This window comes from Geotrypetes seraphini, chromosome 1 (genome assembly GCF_902459505.1).
Source record: "Geotrypetes seraphini chromosome 1, aGeoSer1.1, whole genome shotgun sequence".
Lineage (NCBI taxonomy): Eukaryota > Metazoa > Chordata > Amphibia > Gymnophiona > Dermophiidae > Geotrypetes > Geotrypetes seraphini.
In genome coordinates, this window is record NC_047084.1 from 197,370,272 (window position 1) to 197,391,962 (window position 21,691).

At 42.4% G+C, this 21,691-nt stretch overlaps 1 protein-coding gene across 7 annotated transcripts in view; it reads right to left on the bottom strand.

The window, feature by feature from the left end:
* SORBS2 (sorbin and SH3 domain containing 2) overlaps positions 1–21,691 on the bottom strand; it is a 515,532-nt gene that overhangs the window by 67,189 nt on the left and 426,652 nt on the right. For 4 of the 7 annotated variants that reach the window (XM_033943759.1, XM_033943750.1, XM_033943740.1 and 1 more), the window contains 4 exons: positions 16,402–16,516; positions 15,665–15,793; positions 3,857–4,060; positions 1,956–2,765 (listed from right to left, as the gene is read on the bottom strand). In XM_033943759.1, coding sequence (XP_033799650.1) covers positions 1,956–2,765; positions 3,857–4,060; positions 15,665–15,793; positions 16,402–16,516 — 1,258 coding nt within the window. The remainder of the gene's footprint in view (positions 1–1,955; positions 2,766–3,856; positions 4,061–15,664; positions 15,794–16,401; positions 16,517–21,691) is intronic. The other 3 variants (XM_033943768.1, XM_033943785.1, XM_033943776.1) reach the window with 1 other exon arrangement.

Here is a 21,691-nt window from a genome sequence, read left to right on the forward strand (position 1 = left end):
GACAGGGTTGGGAACCACTGGCCTAGTGGTCCTCCAGGACAGGGTTGGGGACCACTGCCCTAGAGAGATAGCTGTAAAATGAAGGCATGTGTAGAGTTACCATATGATTCCAGAAAAAAACGAGGATGGATTGAAACATCCAGGTTTTACTTCCACTGAAAGCAGTGGAAATAAGGAGGGTAGATTGAGACATCTGGGTTTTACTTCCATCGAAAGCAATGGAAGTAAAATATGGATGTCTCAATCCATCCTACTTTTTCTGGAGCCTTATGATAACCTTATGTGGAACCCTATATGGAACTCTAATCTTGAGAAAGACTACTTTCAACTGAGTTAGATGCCTAAAGAAGCAGGAAGAAATTGTAAAATCCATAAGCTTTCTTGTTTGGCAGCCTGACTCCTAGTGGTACTACCACAAAAGTACCACTAAGGGGTTGAGGCCTCCATTTTGAGTTAAGGAGCCATGAGAGAAGAGGTGCCTGGGGATCACTCCTGCTTCCCACTTTCCATCTGGGAAATCACCAGTAGATGCTGGAGGAGTGCAAGGTGTGGGTGATTTCCCATGAGGCAAAAAAGGGATTAGGGTGAGATGGTGGTTTCCAAGGGTATTTGAAAAGGGTATTTGGGTGGGAGTGGGGTGTTTGAAAATGGATTGGAGGAGGGAATGTATTTATTACTAAACACTTTTAATTTGTTACTTGAAAGCATCTGGCCCCATGATAGCAGCCTAATATTCCTGGAAAGGAAAGTTAACACCACCTCTGGAGGTATTATATTACTATGAATAATGAAGCTTGTGAAATTTAACAGAAGCTGTGTAATCCATTTTACATAATAATGAGCAGCTTTGCATGCATTTGCATGCACAGTATCATTCATTTTTAAAGTGCCTTAGATCAGATTTTCATGTATTAAAGGGTTTTTAATGTGCATTAATTGCTATTTAACGTGTACTATTGCCATAACATGGTTTAATAAATAGACCTTAGTAAACAGATCTGTAAGCGTGATGATCCCTTTTCTAGATCCAGGACAGCTGTTCTCATTCTTATGACATTTAGATCATTCTCTGAATAAATTTGTATTCACCTACCAAATGAGCAAATCTTTTACTGGCTTATGGACAGGAGCCTTTAGATTGCCTTTCTGTAGTGCAATCGATCTAGTAACATGTCCCTGGGTCACTGCAGACTAGGCTCACTAAGGCAATAAGTTATGTTACTATTGAGAAGCCTACCAAAGCCTTTGTGGTCCTTTACTTTTCTTTGCTGAGTGAGCCAAGAGGTGTGACTGTGGCAGCCATCAAAGACATCATACTCTTTAGCCTTCTGATCAGAGATATTCTGATGGAAGCAATGGCAGAACAGAAAGAAATGGTGGCAAAATGTGGTAAATTGAAGGACAACAGAAAGAAATGGTAGGGAAACATAGGACTGTGCAAATATACCCATCATTTTTTTGTTTTTTGAGAATGCTTATCAAATTCCAACTAGCCATAAACAATGAGTTTTGATGAATGTAGGTGCATATTAAAACACAGAGATGTGTTATCAAATGTAGGTCACAGTATATAGGTCAAGCAATTCAGCGGGAGCTCTCAGTAATCAAACATACAATGCTTAGCACTGTAAACATCAAATGCAGTGACATCAGTCTGTTAAGGGTTCTTTGCAAGTAGTTTTGACAAGGAAAAACTTCCTAAATTTTCCATATTTATGAGAAAGTATTGGCACAGCCCTACCAAAAACATAATCCAGAATAACAGCAAGAAATGAAAGCATGCATGTTTTCCTATTGCAAAAGGGCAAAGAACTGTATATGTGTGTGTGTGCACACATGGTTGTATATGGGTGGCAGTCAAGAGCCTGATTCTTGTGACTTATGTAAACCAAACTATCTTGCCTTGGAAATAAGCTGTACAGATGAAATAGCACAATCTTAATTAGTTAAAATACCTCTGTATTGGTACTTGTTGACTTGTATTCTTCAACAGATACAAAAGGTTTTGCATTAATTTCTACTGTAGAATTTAAGCTGTTGCATCCCCCATCCTCCTCTATATACAGTCTTGGTAGCTGCTCGGTTATATCAGGAGCACGTCTATAAAAATCTGAATCTTGATACTGCAGTTGACTCCCTTGAATGATTGACATCAGTTCCTCACAAACTTCCTCTTCCTGTTCATCACCTGCCATTAGCAGTTTGGGAGGTGATGCCTCTGTTGCAGGTTTTGAAACAGCCATGTGACTGCCCATAATCTCAAGTGTTTTTTCGGGATCTGGATAGCTTGTTGTTCTTTTGTCGGTAGATGATCCTTTCAAGTCATCTGCTTTTCTTTCAGTCTTTCTTATTGCATCGCTATTTGTGGGGTTATGTGGTATGTCATGAAGCTGGGTTGTAGGAGGTGATACAGAGGTGGAGGAAGGAAAGGGTTGTGGTGAGGGAACAGAAGAGCTGAGAGGCTTAGATGATGTTATTGGAACAAAAAGATCATCCTTAATTTGGGAAGTGATATCGCTTGAGGACACTGGTTCAAGGTGGGCAGCTGTTACTGCCAAAGAATTAAGTTCCTCTAAGTCAGGAAGAAAGTGGTGAGGAAAAGGTGGTGGAGTTGGGGCAGGTGTGCTTGAAGGTGGAAAGCCGACAGTCAATGACAACCATTCAGTAGTAAGAGCTTGGAGATTCCCTTTACTAGGATCTGGACATGGTGAGGAGCCAGGCCCATGAGTTGGGGATGGTGCACTAAGCTTCTTACCGGAAGCCAACTTTAGAAATAAGGAAAAAGTTAAGAAAAATACAATAGTAAAATTATAGAAAAAGACAACATTGGACCAAAACTCACAGGAATTATTAAAGAGAGAAATAACTCTCATGTGGCATGTTTGAAACTTACAGGATAGTTACCTCACTGAGTAGACATACCAGAAATCAATAGTACATGAAGCAGAGCAGCAGAAAAGATACTTGAAAGGTGAAATGATCAGGTTCTTAAGCAGAGGCTTAAATGACAAACATTATGACAGTTCTGAATTACCAAGGCCATGACAGGAGACCAAATTTGATCTGCCAGGAGCTGAACTATTCACTCAGCCTTCTTTAATAGTAATCAAAAAAATGAACAGGGGAAATAAATGTGTCTTTTACCAAAGCAGCAAATAATAAGGTTAAATGGTAAAAAAAAAAAATCTGTGTAATTATTAAGCAATCTTCTGTTTTTGCTATTATCATTTTGCCATTCAACCAAAGCAAAACATTTTATAATTAACATAAGCACATATTTTTTTTTTATCAGAACACTTTTCACATTTATTTCAAATGTCTTATATGTGAAGTCATTCTGTAAACCTACAGCTGCATCAACATTATATACAATATATACTCAGACTCCAGGTTCATTTGCTGGAGGAGGGTAATGTTATTTTAAAAAAATCCAAAAGCGTGTTTGTTACATGACGACAGCCCAATATATCTTTAGTATCATTGCCTAATATTGATTGAAGGGTCTTTCTGGTGAGAGAGGAGTAAGTCTCATGTAACAATGACAAACCGGTGACTCACCCTTGCTACTATTTCCATCTCCACAGCATATACGAATATTAAGTTACAAGGAGCAGCAGTCGCATTCTTCAAACGTGGTGTAGCTACTTTCTCCAATATAAAGCAGGCCGGAAAAGATCACTGAATGTATCTATATTTCAGTTCAGTACTAAGGGAATACTTTGACTTAAACTTTAAGCACATTGTTTGCAGGCTTAATGCTTCTCTACTGATCTAATTCCATCCTGTAAGGTGAAAGTACCAGTTCAACAAAATCTATTGTACCGTACTTGTGACCAAAAACAATAACATTTCTTACCGCAGCTGAGCTTAAGTTCTGTATCCTTTCACTTGAATAACTTGGGGGGATCGGAGGATCGGGGTAATCGGCAGCATTTTTTGACGGGCTTCTTTTGATGACCTCCACATAGGAAACGGGGAAGATTCCTTGCCTGTTGGTTCCTGGTATTTTCCCTTCATACCAATTTTGATCAACTCGCTTAAGCAGCATTACCCTATCTCCCTGCAAAGAATTTTGTAGAAATTATTTGTGAGCAGTGCATCATTTTAATTTATGATTTTTACAAGATAGGGATTTTTATCTGGGAGGGTGCACTAAAAACCATCTGACTTAGCTCTGTGCAAGCAGATACATACATTAAGCCAGTGGTTCCCAAACCTGGTTCTGGAGGCACCCCAGTCAAGCCAGGTTTTCTGGATATCCACAATGAATATTCATGAGAGAGAAATAGTGCACAAAAATCTCTTTCATGAGAACTCAAAACTCTGCTATTCAAAAAATCTATAGAGTTCTCCTCCCCTTCCCTGCAATCTCCCCGTTGTCTTCCTACTACTCTTGTAATTTCTCAATAACTCAATCATGTAACCAGCCCCTAAACTGCAACTTCCCTAAATTCAATCCTCTTATTTCAATCTATCCTCAATTGCTCCTCAAAGCTTCTACTATGTAACTAACCCTAAATTGTAACTTCCTGGAAATGTCCAGCCATTTTCTAATGTAATCTGCTTAGAACTGCAAGGTACAGGCAGAATAGAAGTCACTAATGTAATGCAGTGGCGTACCTAGGGTATGTGGCACCCGGGGCCCATCATTTTTTGACACCCCCCCCCCCCCATGTAAAAAAATTTTTTTTTTTTTTTGCAATAACCATGAAATGGAATAAATGGTCAGAATAGAAACAGGCAGTGAAAATTTTCTTTTATTGAACCTCATATATGTAACCATTATTCCAAACATAACATAACATAAATTATGTCTAAATTGTCATGACATTAGAAGTACATATGGAGTAGTTGCAGGTAATGCTTGGGACAGTTCTGATTGTGTTAGTTCGGTTTTATGTGTTTTTTGAATAGAAGGGTTTTTATTTCTTTTTGAAGGTTTTGCAGTCTGTGGTTGATATCAATTGGTTGTAGAGTTGGGGGTCGAGTGTTGCAGCTCGAATGGCTAGGAGGTTGTCGAACAGTTTTTTTCTTTTGACGTTTTTGGTTGGAGGGTGTGTGAATGGTGCACAAGTTCTCCTATGTCTGTTTGAAGTGGATTGAATTATTTAGCTGAAGAAATTAGTTACCCCCCATTCCACACACATTAATTCTCTTCCATTTTTGTTCCCATTATAAAAAACACTGATAAGTTCCCAGAAAAAAAATACATTAAAATAAGAAGTGAAAACAAAGGCCCCTACAGATGAGAACATAACATAAGAATAGCCTAACTGGGTCAGACCAATGGTCCATCATGCCCAGTAGCCCATTCTCATGGTAGCCAATCCAGGACACTAATACCTGGTCAAAACCCAAAGAGTAGCAACATTCCATGCTACCGATCCAGGGCAAGCAGACACTTCCCCCATGTCTTAATAACAGATTATGGACTTTTCCTCCAGGAATTTGTCCAAATCTTTCTTAAAACCAGCTACACTATCTGCTTTTACCATAACTTCTGGCCACTTCATTTTTAAGTTTAGATCTTTCCTTTCAAACAGAGACCTTGCTAGATGTCAAATACAGCACAAGGTAACTTCACATGGACTTAGCTGTGCAGGAAATGTGAATCTCCTCATACACCCACCATATAGTGCAAAAATGTGCAAAGGTCTGTTTTTTTCTTTCGATCACTACATAGCCTAATGCCACACAAGCAGCGCTGTTACAAACATATTCTGTAGGTCAATGCTAAGGATAACAAAGTTTCCTTCCTTGGACCAGAAGGAGATAAACCACTGGAAGAGATCCCAAAACAACACCCAAAGACCCACTCAGTGTGTGAATCAGTTGAGTGGAGTGGACTAACTGGGGGGTGGAAATGGGCCCGGAGTTTGCTCAGCAGAATTTCCCAGACCACCTCTTCCTCTCAACACATTGACACGCTGCCACCATCACCACTAGGAACACCTCACTGGGTAGGCCAGCTATGCTATAAACTTTATAAAACACATTATTATATTTTCTTATAAAGCACATATTTTAACTGACCTCTCTGACATCCTCAGCCTTTCCATTCACAAAAATAGAAGGAAGAAAAGTTCCCATTTCCTGCTGTCTCATGTCCCCGGCCTATACAATATTTTTTTTCTGCAGACCCTTCAAAAGTCTGACCAAATCCTCGTTTCACTTGCATTATAAAGTACTGAGGATGCCATCTCTCCCCAATCCCAGGTCCTAAAGTCTAAGACAGTAGCGCAAACTAATGCTGCTAGATACAGGAAAAAAAAATTTTGATTCGATTCAGCCCTATTGAATTGGTTTTTCAATTCGATTTTCCTGCCCAGTTGGGTGATTTTTTTTCAAAACTCCTGGTGGGTTTTATAGCTTTTTCACCCCCTTTGGCTTCTCCTAACCACACTGGCGCTGTGGTGTAAATAAAATAAAGAAACAAAAAGGACTTTTCCTCTTTCTGTTAAATCCTAGCTCACGTTTGCAGTCCAACACCAGCTCTGGCAGGATACACATTTCAAATCTGACATGTTATAATCACAAAACAGAAAATAAAATTAATTTTTCTACCTTTTGTTGTCTGGATATATTTCAAATCTTGTTGGTCCAAGGCTCTGGTTTTCTTCTGATAACTTGCTTGCCAGGGTCTCCTTCTTTCTGCATGCTAACCATCCATCTGCCAACTCTGTCCTCCCTTTCCATTTCCCTTCCCTTCCCAGGAAGTCTGGTATCTTTCCTTTTTTTCATCTCCCTCCACAGATCCACCTTTTCTTAAATACCCTTTCATCCGGCATCTCTCCCTCCTTCCCCACCATCCCAGAGTCCACCATCTCTCCGTTTCTTTTCCTAATTACCCTCCTATCCAGTATCTCTATCCCTCCTCCACACCATCCCTTGTGTCCAATTTCTCTCCCTTTCTGTTCCTTCCCTCCCTAAATCCCATGGTCCATCATCTCTCTCCCTCTCCTCTATTTTCAGACCCATTATTTCTTCCCCCCCCCAAAGTTTGGCATATGCATGTCTCTTTGAACACCCCCTTCCCTCCGTGTACTTCTAAATCATGGTCCCCCCCCAAAGGCCTGTCCCCCCTTAAAGGTCTGCCTGTCCCACCTTGAAGGCCTGCACCCCCCTTGAAGGCCTGTCCCTTCCCCTTGTAGGCCTGTCCCCCCCTTGAAGGCCTGCCTGCCTGTCCCCCCCTTGAAGGTCTGCACCCCCCCGAAGGCCTGTCCCCCCCCTTGAAGGCCTGTCCCCCCCCCTTGTAGGCCTGTCCCCCCCTTGTAGGCCTGTCCCCCCTTTAAGGCCTGCCTGCCTGCCTGCCTTTCCCCCCCTTGAAGGCCTGTCTCTCCCTTGAAGGCCTGCACCCCCCTTGAAGGCCTGCACCCCCCTTGAAGGCCTGTCCCCCCCTCTTGTAGGCCTGTCCCCCCCCCTTGTAGGCCTGTCCCCCCCCCCCTTGAAGGCCTGTCCCCCCCTTGAAGGCCTGCCTGCCTTTCCCCCCTTGAAGGCCTGTTCCCCCCCTTGAAGGCCTGCACCCCCTTGAAGGTCTGCACCCCCCCAAAGGCCTACACCCCCCCCGAAGGCCTGCACCCCCCTGAAGGCCTGCCTGCCCCCCTTGAAGGCCTGCACCCAAATGCACCCCCCCGAAGGCCTGTCCCCCCTTGAAGGCCTGCCTGCCTGCCTGTCACCCCCCTCCCCCTTGAAAGCCTGCTTGCCTGCCCGCCCGCCCCACCCTGAAGGCCTGATGCCCCGACCCACCCCGAAGGACCGCTCGCCCCCCTGGCCTCCCCGCACCACCTATGAACAGCCGCAGCAGGATCGCGAAGTCAGCGTCAGCGATCCCTGCGCTGCTTCCTGCGCCACGGTCCCGCCCCTCCTCTGACGTCAGAGGAGGGGCGGGATCGCGGCGCAGGAAGCAGCGCAGGGATGCTGACGCTGACTTCGCGATCCTGCTGCGGGCTGCTTCACAGGTGGTGCAGGAAGGTCAGTGGGGCGAGCGGTCCTTCGGGGGTGGCGGGGGACTGAACGGCAAGGCCGGGAACACCCCCTTAGGGCTGGTACCCGGGGCGGCCCGCCCCCCCCGCCCCCCCCCTAGGTACGCCACTGATGTAATGTAATGTAATGTAATATCCTGAAAACCTCACTGGCCCAGGTTTGGGAACCACTGCTTTAAACAATTCTCTAGTGATAAATGCTCCTTTGAAAAAAAATGACTAGAAAACTGGTATTAATGCATATCACCTACTTCAGGCAGTTACTTATACAATAAAATCACCTCCTTTCTGACAGCTCTTTTGCTAAAATGAGAACCACAATCTAACAAAATGTAGGGGCCCTTAGCACTTAATGCACAGTTGGAGAGCGTTAACAGGCTACCACATAAATGTGTTACAGTGTTGTGCTATAGGTTGATTATTATTGGGCGTTAAACCACACTTATTGTATTTTTCTGAATTTTACTCTGAAGGGGTAGCATGGATAGAGAGTGAGCTTGGAAGCGTTAGCCAAGTAGAGTCTTATATTTAGCCCATGCTAACTGGTTAATATAGTTTTAACATGGAAGCACTTAGATCCTCCTAAACAGGAGACGATAAGTGGTCCTCTGTTAATGTCCTACAGGTACCATGTGCATTAAAAAAAGGGAATGTCTCCAAAAGGTGCCATGTTAAATCTGGGCTTAGCACATGGTAGAATCCTGCATTATAAAGTGTTCAGCCCAGATTTTAGCATATTTTAGTAAAAGGTCTCCAAAATTCAAAAACATATATATTTTATATAGTAAGGTTAAAATCTGTTATTGCATTATGATTTTCACATAGTAGTTCAAACAATAGTTTTACAGAAATTGGACTACTGCAATGCATTGTTTTGGGGATAGTACCTTCCAGATATAGGGCCTTACAGGTTGTCCAAAATGCTGCTGCATGGTTAATATGTGGAGGGAGCAGATTTGAACATCAACTGGTACCTACATAAGTTCCAGGGGCCAACACATGCTGGCATCACCTTGGATATTCAATGCCAGCCCTGGCTTGGTGTTGAATATCCAGGACTTACTCTGTCCATCTCCAGTCTTGGTACTTGGGCCTGTTGTGCCATTGGGGCTTGTATGTAGGGTTACTATATTTTGGGTCGCAAAACCCTGGACACATGGCCCTGCCCTGTTCCGCCTCCAGTCTCGCCCCATTCCATCCCAGCCCCGCCCAGTTCTGCCTTCGGCTCTGCCCCATTCTGCCCCAGCCCCTCCCAATTCAGCCTCCAGCCCTGCCCCCACAAACCTCTTCTCTTCTTCCCCAACAAGCATCTGAAGTATGCACGGATATGTGTGACGTTTTCTGTGCATGCTCAGAGGCCCTCCAGATGCGGCCAGAGCTTGTCAGGGCTTTCCAAAACCTGGACAAGCTACTGGGTTTTGGAAAGTCCATCCGGGCACCTGGACAGTCCTCTAAAAAGAGGACATGTTGGGTTTTTCCATACATCTGGTAACCCTACTTATGTGCATCTGTGAAGCTGAAAGCTATGCCATTGGTATTTTCACTACCAGCAGGGCCTCCCAACGTGAACAGATTTCAGCAGAGATGTCAGACTAACAATGTACCACCCCTCTGGGCAGCAGCAGATGGGCAGTGTTGGAGGCGGAGGATCGCGTTTGATGCGACAACAGTGACAACATCAAATTTATACTGTACAGAAAAAGGCCTGGCAATCTACTTCTGTATTTTGCCATGAAAGCTTGATATCATTATCAAGCCGCTAGGACTCAAAAACAAGTCGATGGTACCTAATCTAATTCTGCCTATGCCAGTCAGTGTTTAATAAAATGCTGATCGCAGCCAGCTGAATATTGACCGGTGAATTAAAAAATATGTAAGTATAGATGCACATTTTGTTTTAGAAGAGAGTGCCATAGAGCCCAGCAATGAAGACCTGGACGAGATGGCGAAACAAGGCGTCAGAGACAATGATGATGGAGAGGCATCAAACATTCTAAAAACTATGCCTCTCACATCAGCAAAATTAGCAGGATAGGTATCAATATTTGAAAAACTGTTCAGTGACATGGAAGAATGTGACTCCATGCTGGAGCACAGTCTAAAATTCAAGCATCTGACAAGCTCTGTGTTTGCCCCTTACATTGAGACACTTAAGGACGTGAGAAGGAAAGCCAAGCAGATAATGCTGACACAGTTTTTTTCAGTCGAGTCGCAAGATCCAAGTGCAAGAAGTCGATTTGCTAGCCTCGACGCGTATGCCAGAGGTTGATCAGGCTGAAATTGACCTACCAGCTTCGACATCTCCATCTTCTACAGATACTGTCATTCTTGAGCTGCATATCTGACCCTCTCCGGAGGTTGATGTGTCAGAAGTTGACTTGCCAGCCTTGAATCATGTGCCAGAGGTTGATAAGGCTGAAATTGACCTACCAGCTTCGACATCTCCATCTTCTACAGATACTGTCATTCTTGAGCTGCATATCTGACCCTCTCCGGAGGTTGATGTGTCAGAAGTTGACTTGCCAGCCTTGAATCATTTGCCAGAGGTTGATCAGGCTGAAATTGACCTACCAGCTTCGACATCTCCATCTTCTACAGATACTGTCATTCTTGAGCTGCATTTCTGACCCTCTCCGGAGGTTGATGTGTCAGAAGTTGACTTGCCAGCCTTGAATCATGTGCCAGAGGTTGTTCAGGCTGAAGTTGACCTACCAGCAACAACTTCTTTGTCTTCTACTCTCATTCTGGAGTTGCAAAGTCTCTTCCTCACCAGTGGTTGATCTGAAAATACTATATCACCTTGAGTGATATAGTACAGTATACTGTAAGCATGCATTTGTGTAAAGCTGGTATTTATCACGCAATGTTTTCATAATGGTAGTGTACCATCTGTTTATATATGTCCGTTTTCCAGTCTGCGCTGTAGCATCCTGAGTCATTTTGTCCTAATGGTGAGCACACTAAGACCCCCTTTTAGAAAGCTCAATAGTGCGCCCAGCACAGTTAAATCACCAAAGCCTAATCAACTTCTATGGGCCTTGATGCATTTGTCAGAGGAGAATTGTTACCGTGGCTTTGTAAAAGGGGCCCTAACTGCTTACTGTGGTTGTACAATTCTGTACAGTACATTGCTCTATTTATTTTCCAGCACTGATATGTACAATTTTTATTTTTTTATTTTTTACAACGCTGCATCTAATAGTGAGAAAACCATGGTGCATTATATTGGTTGATGAACAGACTAATTGTTTACTGTGGTTGTGTAATACTGTACAGTATTTATTTTCCAGCACTGTTCTGTGCAATTATTTTGTTTAAGAATGTTACTTCTATAAGCAATACTGCAAATAAAAAAATATGTTTGCAACATTCTAAATGCTTTACTATGGTTTTTGTCAAATGCTGTCCCATGCAAGAACCTAACCCTATTTTTCCTATAGGATCCATTATTCACTTTATGTGATTTTGAGATGCAAAATGTATTGCTTGAACCTAATCTCTATTTTCCCATAGATGCAACGTTTTGTTATTTGTGATTTCATGGTTTGCAAACTTTTCTGTGAACCATACTACCACAAATAACAAGAACAGACTGTACTTACAACAGGGCTTCCAGAACCTGTCCTGATAGGTGACCCCCATAGCCAGTTAGGTTTACTGGGCACACCTATATGGATGTCATAAATTTGCATATACCATGCCTTTCATATGTATGTACAAATCTATTTCATGTGCATTTATTGTGAGTGTCCTGAAAACTCAACTGGCTGTGAGGTCATTGGAAAGCTCTGATATTAAAAAAATAGGAGACACAGTACAGCACAGTTACTTTCCGTAACAGATGTTATCTAGGGACAGCAGGCAGATATTCTCAAATATGGGTGACATCATCCACGGAGCCCGGCATGGACAGTTTGACAAGTGAACTGTCACTTAAGTTTGAAAAACTTTGCGACTGCCTGCACCACACATGTGCCTTCCCGTTCGACATCAGCTCGTGCCCTTCAGTTCCGTAAGCAAGCTAAGAAGCCAACCATGAATGAGGTTGTCTTGTCTTTTCTGTGGTAGAAATGTCCTGAGTTGTATGGTATCAAGTAAGGCTCCTATGAACTGTAGAGTTTGAGAAGATTGAAGTTGAGATTTTGGAAAATTGATCTCGAACCCTAAATGTTGGAAAAACAGAATTGTTGACTGAGTTGCCAAGCATACTCCTTGGGAAGAAATGTCTTTTATGAGCCAATTATTGAGAAAAGGGAAAACTTGAAATCCTTGATCTCTTAACGTTGCTGCAACAACCACCAGGCACTTGGTGAACACTCTTGGAGAAGAGGCTAGGCTGAAGGATAAAACCTTGCATTGAAAATGTTGATGAGCAATTCGAAATCGCAGAAATTTTCTGTGAGCTGGATGAATTGGTATGTGGGTATAAGCCTCTTTGAGATCTAGAGAGCATAGCCAATTGTTTTGCTCTAACAGGGGATACATAGTTCCTAGAGACAACATTCAAAACTTTTATTTTATTTGGAACTTGTTGAGGTGTGGGAGGTCAAGGATCGGTCGTAGATCTCCCATCTTCTTCAGAACAAGAAAATACCTTGAGTAAAAACCCCTTATTCTTCTGGAAAGGGGGTACTACCTCTATAGCATTTACTTGAAGCAGAGCTTCTACTTCTCAAAGAAGAAGGAACTTCTGCTGAAGATTGAAAGAAGACTCTTTTGGAGGATGATTTGGAGGTATGGTAAGAAACTGAAGAAAGTAACCTTCCTTGATTAATTTGAGAACCCAGGAATCCATTGTGATCAGGGTCCAATGCTAGTAATAAATTTTCAGACAACCTCCAATTGGTCGAGGAAGGGGCTGAGATAGAGAAACAGTGGCTATGCTCTTAAGAAGCACGTCAAAAAGACTGAGTAGGCTTTTGAGGAGCTGCTGTTTGAGGCTTCTGAGAGCATTGTTGTTTCTGCTTTCTCTTAGGAGGTTATCTAGAAACAGGTTGTTTAGCAATGTAACACCTCTGAAATGAATAAGAAGGCTTGGTTGACTGCCTCGAAGTGGAAGGCTTTAACTTTGATTTGACCAAAGAATCCCAACTGGTTTCAAGCAGTTTCAATGGCTTCAATGGAATACCCAAACAGCTCATCTCCCAAACAAGGAATATTAGCTAACTGATCCTGAAGATTAGCATCCATATTAGAGACTCTTAGTCAAGCCAGGTATCTCACAGCCACAGACATAGCCGATATTATAGATGACATTTCATAAGCATCATAGGCTGACCTTGCTATGTATTGTCTAGTGTGTTTCAGAGTAGGTACTATCTGTTGGAATTGTGCAAGGTTGTGTGAAGAAATATTCTGGTCAAAATCAGGCAATTGATTAATCAAGCGTTTTAAATAACAGGAAAAATAAAAATTGTTGCCAGCATGATATTTTGGTAAAGTCTATGACCAAATTTGTTCATAGTATGGCCATCACGTCCTGGAGGCACTGAGGCATAAACTTGGTAGTAGATTTTTTAAAGGTTGACTCTACCACTAATGATTGATGTTGAAGCTGTGGTCTGTAAAACCCTGAACAAGAAACAATTCTGTACAAAGAGTCAAATTTTCTTGGAGCTACCACAATATTCAAAGGTGTTTCCCAATTTTAAAGAAGAGTCTCTCTGAGAATGCCATGAAGTGGTTCATCATAATCCAAGGCCTCCAAATACTCCGCACTATGAGCAGTGACAGCATCCAGTTTAACAGAGCTTTACCTACCTGCTTGATGTATCTGGTGAAAGAAAGTCTCTCTGAAGGAGATTTTCTCCTATGAGGTGAATTCTGTGGAGACTGTTGTGAGGAAAGACTGCAAGACTTAGGAGCAGACAAAGTAGGAGAACAGTCTGAGATAAAGCGCAAATCTTAATCATATAGAAGACTTGGAGATAGAGTGCGTCATAGGCGATGCGCATGAGGAAGCTTTCGATGTCTCCGGTACCCACTCTGTGAAGAAGAGGATGAATATCGATGCATGTACCTTTTCTGTTTCGATGCTTGAGATCGATACGATGAATGCCTCTTGAGGATCGACGATGCTTCGAAGTAGAAGATTGATGCTTCGAGGAAGAACACTGAAGAGAAGATCTGGAACATCGATGTGAAGAGTGATGACCGGAGGGTGAACATCATCGAGAAGAAGAGTGACGATGCCTCACAGGAGATGCTCGATGCTTCACTGTATAGCTGACACTGGTACTTTTAGGCCTCGTAACACTATGTTCAAGCTGTGCCAGCACAGAGGGAGTGGATTGTATCATAGGCAGCAGCTGAAACACACTACCAAACTCGAGTTGCTCCCGAAACGAAGGCACCAGTACTGAAGACTGAACAGCCAGTACCAATGGTGCAGCAGGTTGTCTTGGCAATGAAGCACACCTTGAAGGTGAGCCAACCTGCGAAGCTGGGGAGTGGTGACGTTGTTGTTTGGTCTGCATCGACTGAGTCGATGCTGTAGAGACCTGTGACGCTTGTTTGGAAATGTTTGGCCTCTTAGCTGGAAGGCTGCGAAGACCTGGCACCATCCATGCTCACGCTGAAGAACTGTTCCTGACAGAAAAAAAGGGTATGAAAGAAAGAATTATTTAACGAATAAATCAAGAAGGTGTTACAGAAGAAAGCCACCAACCTATGAAAAAGGCCAGTAGCAAAAACCATAACTACCATTGAAGCCGCCGCCACGAACGGAAGTGGCCTTTGAAGGGAAAGTTCTTTTTTTTAAGAAAACCTGTCAAAAAAACAAAACTGAAGCAGTAAAAACGAATATAGAAAATAAAAAATGCAAAGTGGGAAGGTAAAATCTGAAAGGAGTTCAGAGAAAAACTTCTTCGCTCCGCGGAAAACGAAGAACTGAAGGGCACGAACTGATGTCAGGTGGGAAGCACTTGCGCATGCTTGGTGCAGGCAGTCACAAAGTTTTTCAAACTTAAAAAGACAGTTCACTCATCAAACTGTCCGTGCCGGGCTCCATGGATGACGTCACCCATATGTGAGAATATGCAGCCTGCTTGTCCTAGGATAACTCATACTATTCTGAACCCTGTGAAGTTCTGTGGCATAGTACAGTCTACAAAGATGATTTCAAATTTGTGCTGATGGCAAAAACTTGTTTTTTTTAAAGGAGGCATAGAGAACATTTAGGAGATAATTCTATAAGTGAGTACCTCCTTTTAGGATCCCCAGTGCCATGCAGTAACATCCTACTTTATATCAGCACCTGGGCCCTCAGATGCCATTATAGAATACTAGAACAATCTGGTATCAGGGTCCCTATAATCTAGTGGATCGTAGATACAATAGCCATAGATTTAGTGGAACTGTGGGTGCCTAAATGTGGTAAGGGAGCATGCAACTTTCAATATTCTATAAGTAGTGTACATAAGTGAAAGCCCCTCCCATGCTCCGCCCCTGTGAACACCCATACTAATAGTGCTTAGCTGTTTTGTTGTCATTTACATGTGTAAGCATATGCTTACCTTTGAGCATTTAGGTATTCTATACATTTATGTTTGCAAGTAGCACTTCTTAATACTCAATGAGAATATTTATGGTTCTTATTTAGAATTATTCAGTGACTCTGTCCAAAAATCCCAAGCATTAAGCATAGCTTGTAAATTATTTTAAAGAATGATCATAAGTCTTACCTTTCTCAGGGACAGCTCGACATTCGTGTCCGCTGTGAAATGATACTTCGCTATAGCTTCTCCAATCTCTCGAACCTGGGCTGGAGGTGGAGGCCTTGCCGGCTGCACTTTTTCTGCAGAACCAAGTTTCTGTTAAAAGAGACGAGTCGTTTTGCCATTAATCTAAGAAAATACTGTTTTACCTCATCCTAATAAGACAAACAAATCTTGCTACTTTGCATGTTTTTAATGGCTAGAAGATACATCCTATTACAGTAGTTATTACAGTTGTTATGTGTTATTCCCCTGAATAGAACTCAGTGATTAAATTTGCTGTATGCAGTAATGATATTGGAACATCATAAAGTTGGCTGGAACTATCCTGCATGTTGGTGAAAATTTCAATAGATACGGGAAAGTCTATGAGAAATTATGCCACACAGAGCACACAGCTGGATTTTGAGCTGTTTTCTTATTTGTAATTGACCCTCAAGCTCTTAATTACTTTCACGATAAAAGCCCACCAAACCTGGGGCTACAGTTTCCTTGAGAATAAGGGAGTTGGAAATGATGCAGGATTGGGGTGTGTTTTGGGAAAAATGAATTCTTAGCACTGTTTTGGTTATTTCGTGTTCTGCTTAACTTCAATAAATATTTTATACATATAAACCTAGGAAAACACCTTCATGCTGTAGTACAAACATACAATAAAACAGCCAGCCATCTAAACAAACAAACAAAAAAATCCCCAAACCAACCTCTACATATGAAATTGGAAAAATTCCAACTCTGCCATGGTGCTCCCCTTCATACCAGTTTTGATCAATTTGCCGGAGGATATAGACAGTATCTCCTTTCTTAAATGATAGCTCCCTGAAACATAGTTTTAATAATTAACTTAGATATGCTATTAAAAGAGAGTTTTAAAACAATAAAGTGGCATAAAATGTATGTTCACACATTGGATGTCCTATCTCTTCTTTTATGTCCATCTGAGTTACAGAGAAGCTTGCTACAAGTCTGAACTTTATAACATTTTACATGGGCTGCTCTAACCACTGGGTAAACGAGGCATCCATCTAGGGCACACAATTGGGGGTGGCGATAGTGGTCAGTGAGTCCACAAAAATTCAGCATTGTACAAATACTCAAGGTCTGCTGAGTCTCCCCTTTTTGAAGTTCCTATTTCAGAGGGGTGAACTAGGATGATTGGGTTACCCATTCCAGAAGGGAGACTTTTTGGCCAGTCCTGGATTTCTGCCAACCTCAACCTGGTACATTATGGAACCTGCAGCACTGATTTCAATGGATAGAATCATTGACTACAAATGCTACACTTCTTTGGGATGTAATTTTAAAGTAAAGACTGGACAAAAAAATCTCCCTTCTGGTATGGGTAACTTGATCACCCTAGGTGGGACCCAGAATGATTTTAGGCTCTCTTACCTGAAGTGGTGACTGACTACTCCACTGATGCTGCTCCGAAGGTGTTAGGGAAGGGAAGACACTAAACAGCTCAGAGACAGAGGGGAGGAGGGAATGGGAGATGCTTAACACCCTGGGGGTAGTGGAGGGGCAGTGAGGAGGAAACGGGAAACTCTGGACACCTCAGGGTGAGGGTGGGAGGAAAGGAGAGATGCTGGATCATTGGTCTGATCAAGTAAGGTTATTCTTGTGTTCTTATGAGATGCTTTATCTAATTAATTGTGTGATTAAAAAATTTAATGCCCCTTTTACAAACCTGCAGTAGCGATTCTCTTCCAGCAAATGCACCAAATACCATAGGAATTGAATGGGCTTCTGTGCATTTGCTGCAGGAGAATCACTACTGCGGGTTTGTAAAAGGGGCCCTTAATCATAGAAACATAGAATATGGCGGCAGAAAAGGGCCATCGGCCCAACATGTCTGCCCACTCGAAGAACCCTCCCCCCTAAACACTTCCTCAAAGTGAACCCACATGTTTATCCCATTTTTTCTTAAAATCGAGCACGTTGCTGGCCTCAACTACCTGAAGTGGAAGATCATTCCAACGATCAACCACCCTTTCAGTGAACAAATACTTCCTAATGTCACCATGAAATCTCCCACCCTTGATTTTTAATGGATGCCTTCTTGTTGCCTTAGGTCCTGTAAGGAAAAAGATATCTTCTTCCACCTCAATACGGCCAGTAACATATTTGAACGTCTCTATCATGTCTCTATCAATCGCTGCCTGGCTGGGCGGAACTTCCTCTCCGAAGCAGGGAGAGCATGCGTCGGCTTTGGGGCCTGTTATTCATTGGTGGGTCCTGTTCCTCGATGGCAGCGGCAGTGGCTTGGGGAACGGCAGGGAGAAAGAAAGAAAGGGGGCAGGCAGGGAGACAGAAGGAAAGAAGAGAAACAGAAAAAAAGAAAGGGGGCATGAAGAGAGGAAGAAAAAGTTGGGGGAGGGAATGAGGTGTGGAGGAGAGGAAGCATACAGGCTGAAAGAAAGGAAGAAAGATTGGATGCACAGTCAGAAGAAGAAAGTGCAACCAGAGACTCATGAAATCACCAAAGGTAGGAAAAATGATTTTATTTTAAATTTAGCAAAGTGGAGGCAGTATTACCACAGTTTTCAAAGGAATTTGCCCAAATAACTTAATAGTTAACTGGGTAAATTCCCAGAGATGAAAACTTCCCTTCACTTACTATGCACAGTTCTGAATTTATATCTGCTGTCTATATTTTACAATATGGTCCCCTTTTACTAAACCGCAATAGTGGTTTTTAGCGCAGGGAGCCTATGAGCGTCGAGAGCAGCGCTGGGCATTCAGCGCAGCTCCCTGCGCTAAAAACTGCTATTGTGGTTTAATAAAAAGGATGGGGGGGTATATTTGTCTATTTTTGTATGGTTGTTACTGAGGTGACAATGCATAGAGTCATCTGCCTTGACCTCTTTGAAAAAAAACCATAATAGGAATGATAATTAACATTTTCTCAGCATATAGTGTGCTTTGTGTTTTTTAATTTTATTGTTGGTAGATCATTTTGACTTGGTCATTTTAAAGTAGCTCGCAAGCCCAAAAAGTTTGGGCACCTTTGAGCTAGAGCGTTGAAACTGTGTATTTCTATTTTATCCCCCCTTTTACAAAATTGTGGAGCGTTTTTTAGTGCCAGCCGTGGTGGTAGCAGCTCTGATGCTCAGAATTCTATGAGTGTCAGAGCTGTTACCACCTTGGCTAAAATCCACACTACAGTTTTGTAAAAGGGGGAGGGGTTAGTTTGTGATGACATATTCCATACTAGGCGAAGGTGTTTTCTGTGTTCTGTGTGTTCGAAAGACATGGTTTTCTGTTAGGATTGACGGTGTAGGATTGATCTGTGCTGGTCTGGCTTGTTTAGTTTTACAATGGGTTTATTGATGTACTGCTCACTGCAATATGTAAGATGCTGCCTTTTCCTAGGTACTCATGTGTGACGTGTGGTTTGTTACTAAAAATCATGTTTTTCTTACAGATGGGGGGGGGGGGGTGCCAAAAAATGATGGGCCAGAAAGCTGGCGTAGCAAAAACTTTAAGTAAATTGTTATTCTTCTAAGTTTTGAGTATTTAACCCTCCCACAATCTCACGGGCACTCGTTTCAAGTTTCAAGTTTATTGAGATTTTGATTTAAACGCAATATCAAATATTTTCAATGCGTATAACAAAAATAAATTTGGGAAAATAAATAAAACCATTTGAACAATAAACATACAAACATATCCATAGATGATTAAAATTACATAAGGAGTACAAGAATAAACTACATTTGTTTAAAAATGCGTCCTCCGCGCCTGCTCATAAATTTGTTGACTGGAAGGATCCATCAATGTGGCCAGATGTCATTCAGGACAAAGACAGAGAAAGAATTGTGCAATTTGGATTAATGATGGAAGATGATTTAAAGCAAATGGCACAGTCTATGAGTAGAGATCTTGACGGACGTTCTTTTTATGAATATCTCCTCTATGCCAAATCACCCAATGTACGTGAGAAGATTTTAAGGGACTGGCTTAGGTGGAGCATTAGCAGAAAAGTATGTGTGTATTCGGCTCATGGAAGAAGGGGGGAGGTTCGGGGGGGAAGGGGTGCGTGGGGGGCCCAATAGGATTGCTCAGTAAGGGGCCCAGAAATTTCTGATGGTGGCCTTGCTAGTCACTTAAAAGTTGCCAAATTCTTCTACCTCCTAAATGCCACTGGTAGTCTGTTCCATTCATGTACAGTATATGTATTTGAGGAAAACATTCAAAGGATGTAGAGACATAACTCTACCACTGGATCAGCTCCACTTAATGCCAATGGCACACTATGCAAGTTTAAATTTTAGGTATCAACCTGTAGCATCATGGGCAAGTGTGTGACACACAGCCCCAACGAAAATGGTCACTCAGAGTGGCGAAAATAAAACAAAAAACATATTACTTATGTTCATGCATAGGCTTTGGATCAGGGGGGACTACAGGGGCTGAAGCTTCCCCCCAAATTGCCACTTTCATCATCCCTGGTAGTCTAGAGGTGCAGCAGGCAGGAGCGAGTTTTCCGGATCCTGTCCCGCTGCTAACCCGGCCGATCGCGGCTGGTTTCTTCTGCTGCTGAGCGGCAATGAGTGGAAGCATGCTTTGACACTCTTGCTCGGCGCTCAGTGGCTTCTTTGACTGGCTCCCGTGAACTCGGGAGCCAGTCAAAGAAGCTGCTGAGCGACGAGCAAGAGCGTCAAAGCGCGTTGGCGCTCAGGGACAGAAGAAACCAGCCGTGACCGACTGGGTTAGCAGTGGGACAGGAGCCGAAAAGTCTTTTTCTAGACAATTTGATACGTTGGAGTGAGTTTTTGGTTTACAGAATTTTATCTTTCTCATCTCCTTCACTGTTGGAGTTACAGCACCCTAACTTATCACAGTTGAAAGATGAATGTATGGCAGAACGTGAAGGAGAGAAAAACAGCAAATGGATAAGGTGCCCTGGATACACAGTTAAGAGTACAGACAGAAGGAAGTGCAGCCAGAGACTGGGAAAGATGGTTTGAAAACCCAAATTACCAGGCAACAAAGGTAGGGGAAATTATTTTATTTTTAATTTAGTGACTGAATTGTGTCAGTTTTGAGAAATTACATCTGCTGTCTATATTTTGCAATGTTCAGGAAGAAATGCAATTGTTTCTATTTTTCTGGGGGTTGTACTGTATGCAGAGTCTTGCATCTTAGGGTTTTGTTTGTATATATTAGTACTTTTAGTTTGTGGTCCTGTATTTGCCTAGGGGCTATCTGTGTTCTGCATGTGTGACCAAGGCTAGGTATTCTGGTAGGAATGAATGTTGGGAAACATACAGGGCTCCTTTTACTAAGCTGCGATAGTGGTTTTAGCGCACGATTAGCGTGCGTAGAATTGCCATGCGTGTTAGTTCTAGCCACGTAGCGTGGGTTTAGCGCAAGCTAAAATTCTGCATGCGCTAAAAACGCTATCACAGCTTAGTAAAAGGAGCCCACAGTGTGTATTGCATAGTTTAATTTTGTGGTTAACTATTATGTATTGTTAATAAGATTATATTGTGTGTATATATGAAAAATGAATGGAAAAAATAGTATTACAATTAATACTATTATGGGGGCAGGGTGGAGCTAGCGGCCCCCCCAAACAAAAAAGCATTCCGCTGCCTATGTGTTCATGAATATGTAAAGCCTATTTCTTTCACAGACTGGATAAAATAATTTTAAAAAAATGTTCACGTAGAATGAACTATGAGGCAGAGATGCCATGTTGGATTCTGGCACCATTCCAGCCACCAGAGAACACTGCAACATGGGTAAGTCCCAGAGGCAGAGCCCACCAAACCTGGAGGCTACATTTTCCTTGAGGAGAATAAGAGGGAGATGGAGATTATGGAGGACTGGGGTGTGTTTTGGGAGAAATGAATTCTTAGCACTGTTTCTGTTATTTCGTGTTCTGCTTAACTTCAATAAATATTTTTTATATATAAACCTAGGAAAACACCTGCATGCTGTAGTACAAACATACAATAAAATGGCCAACCATCTAAACAATGTAGGATT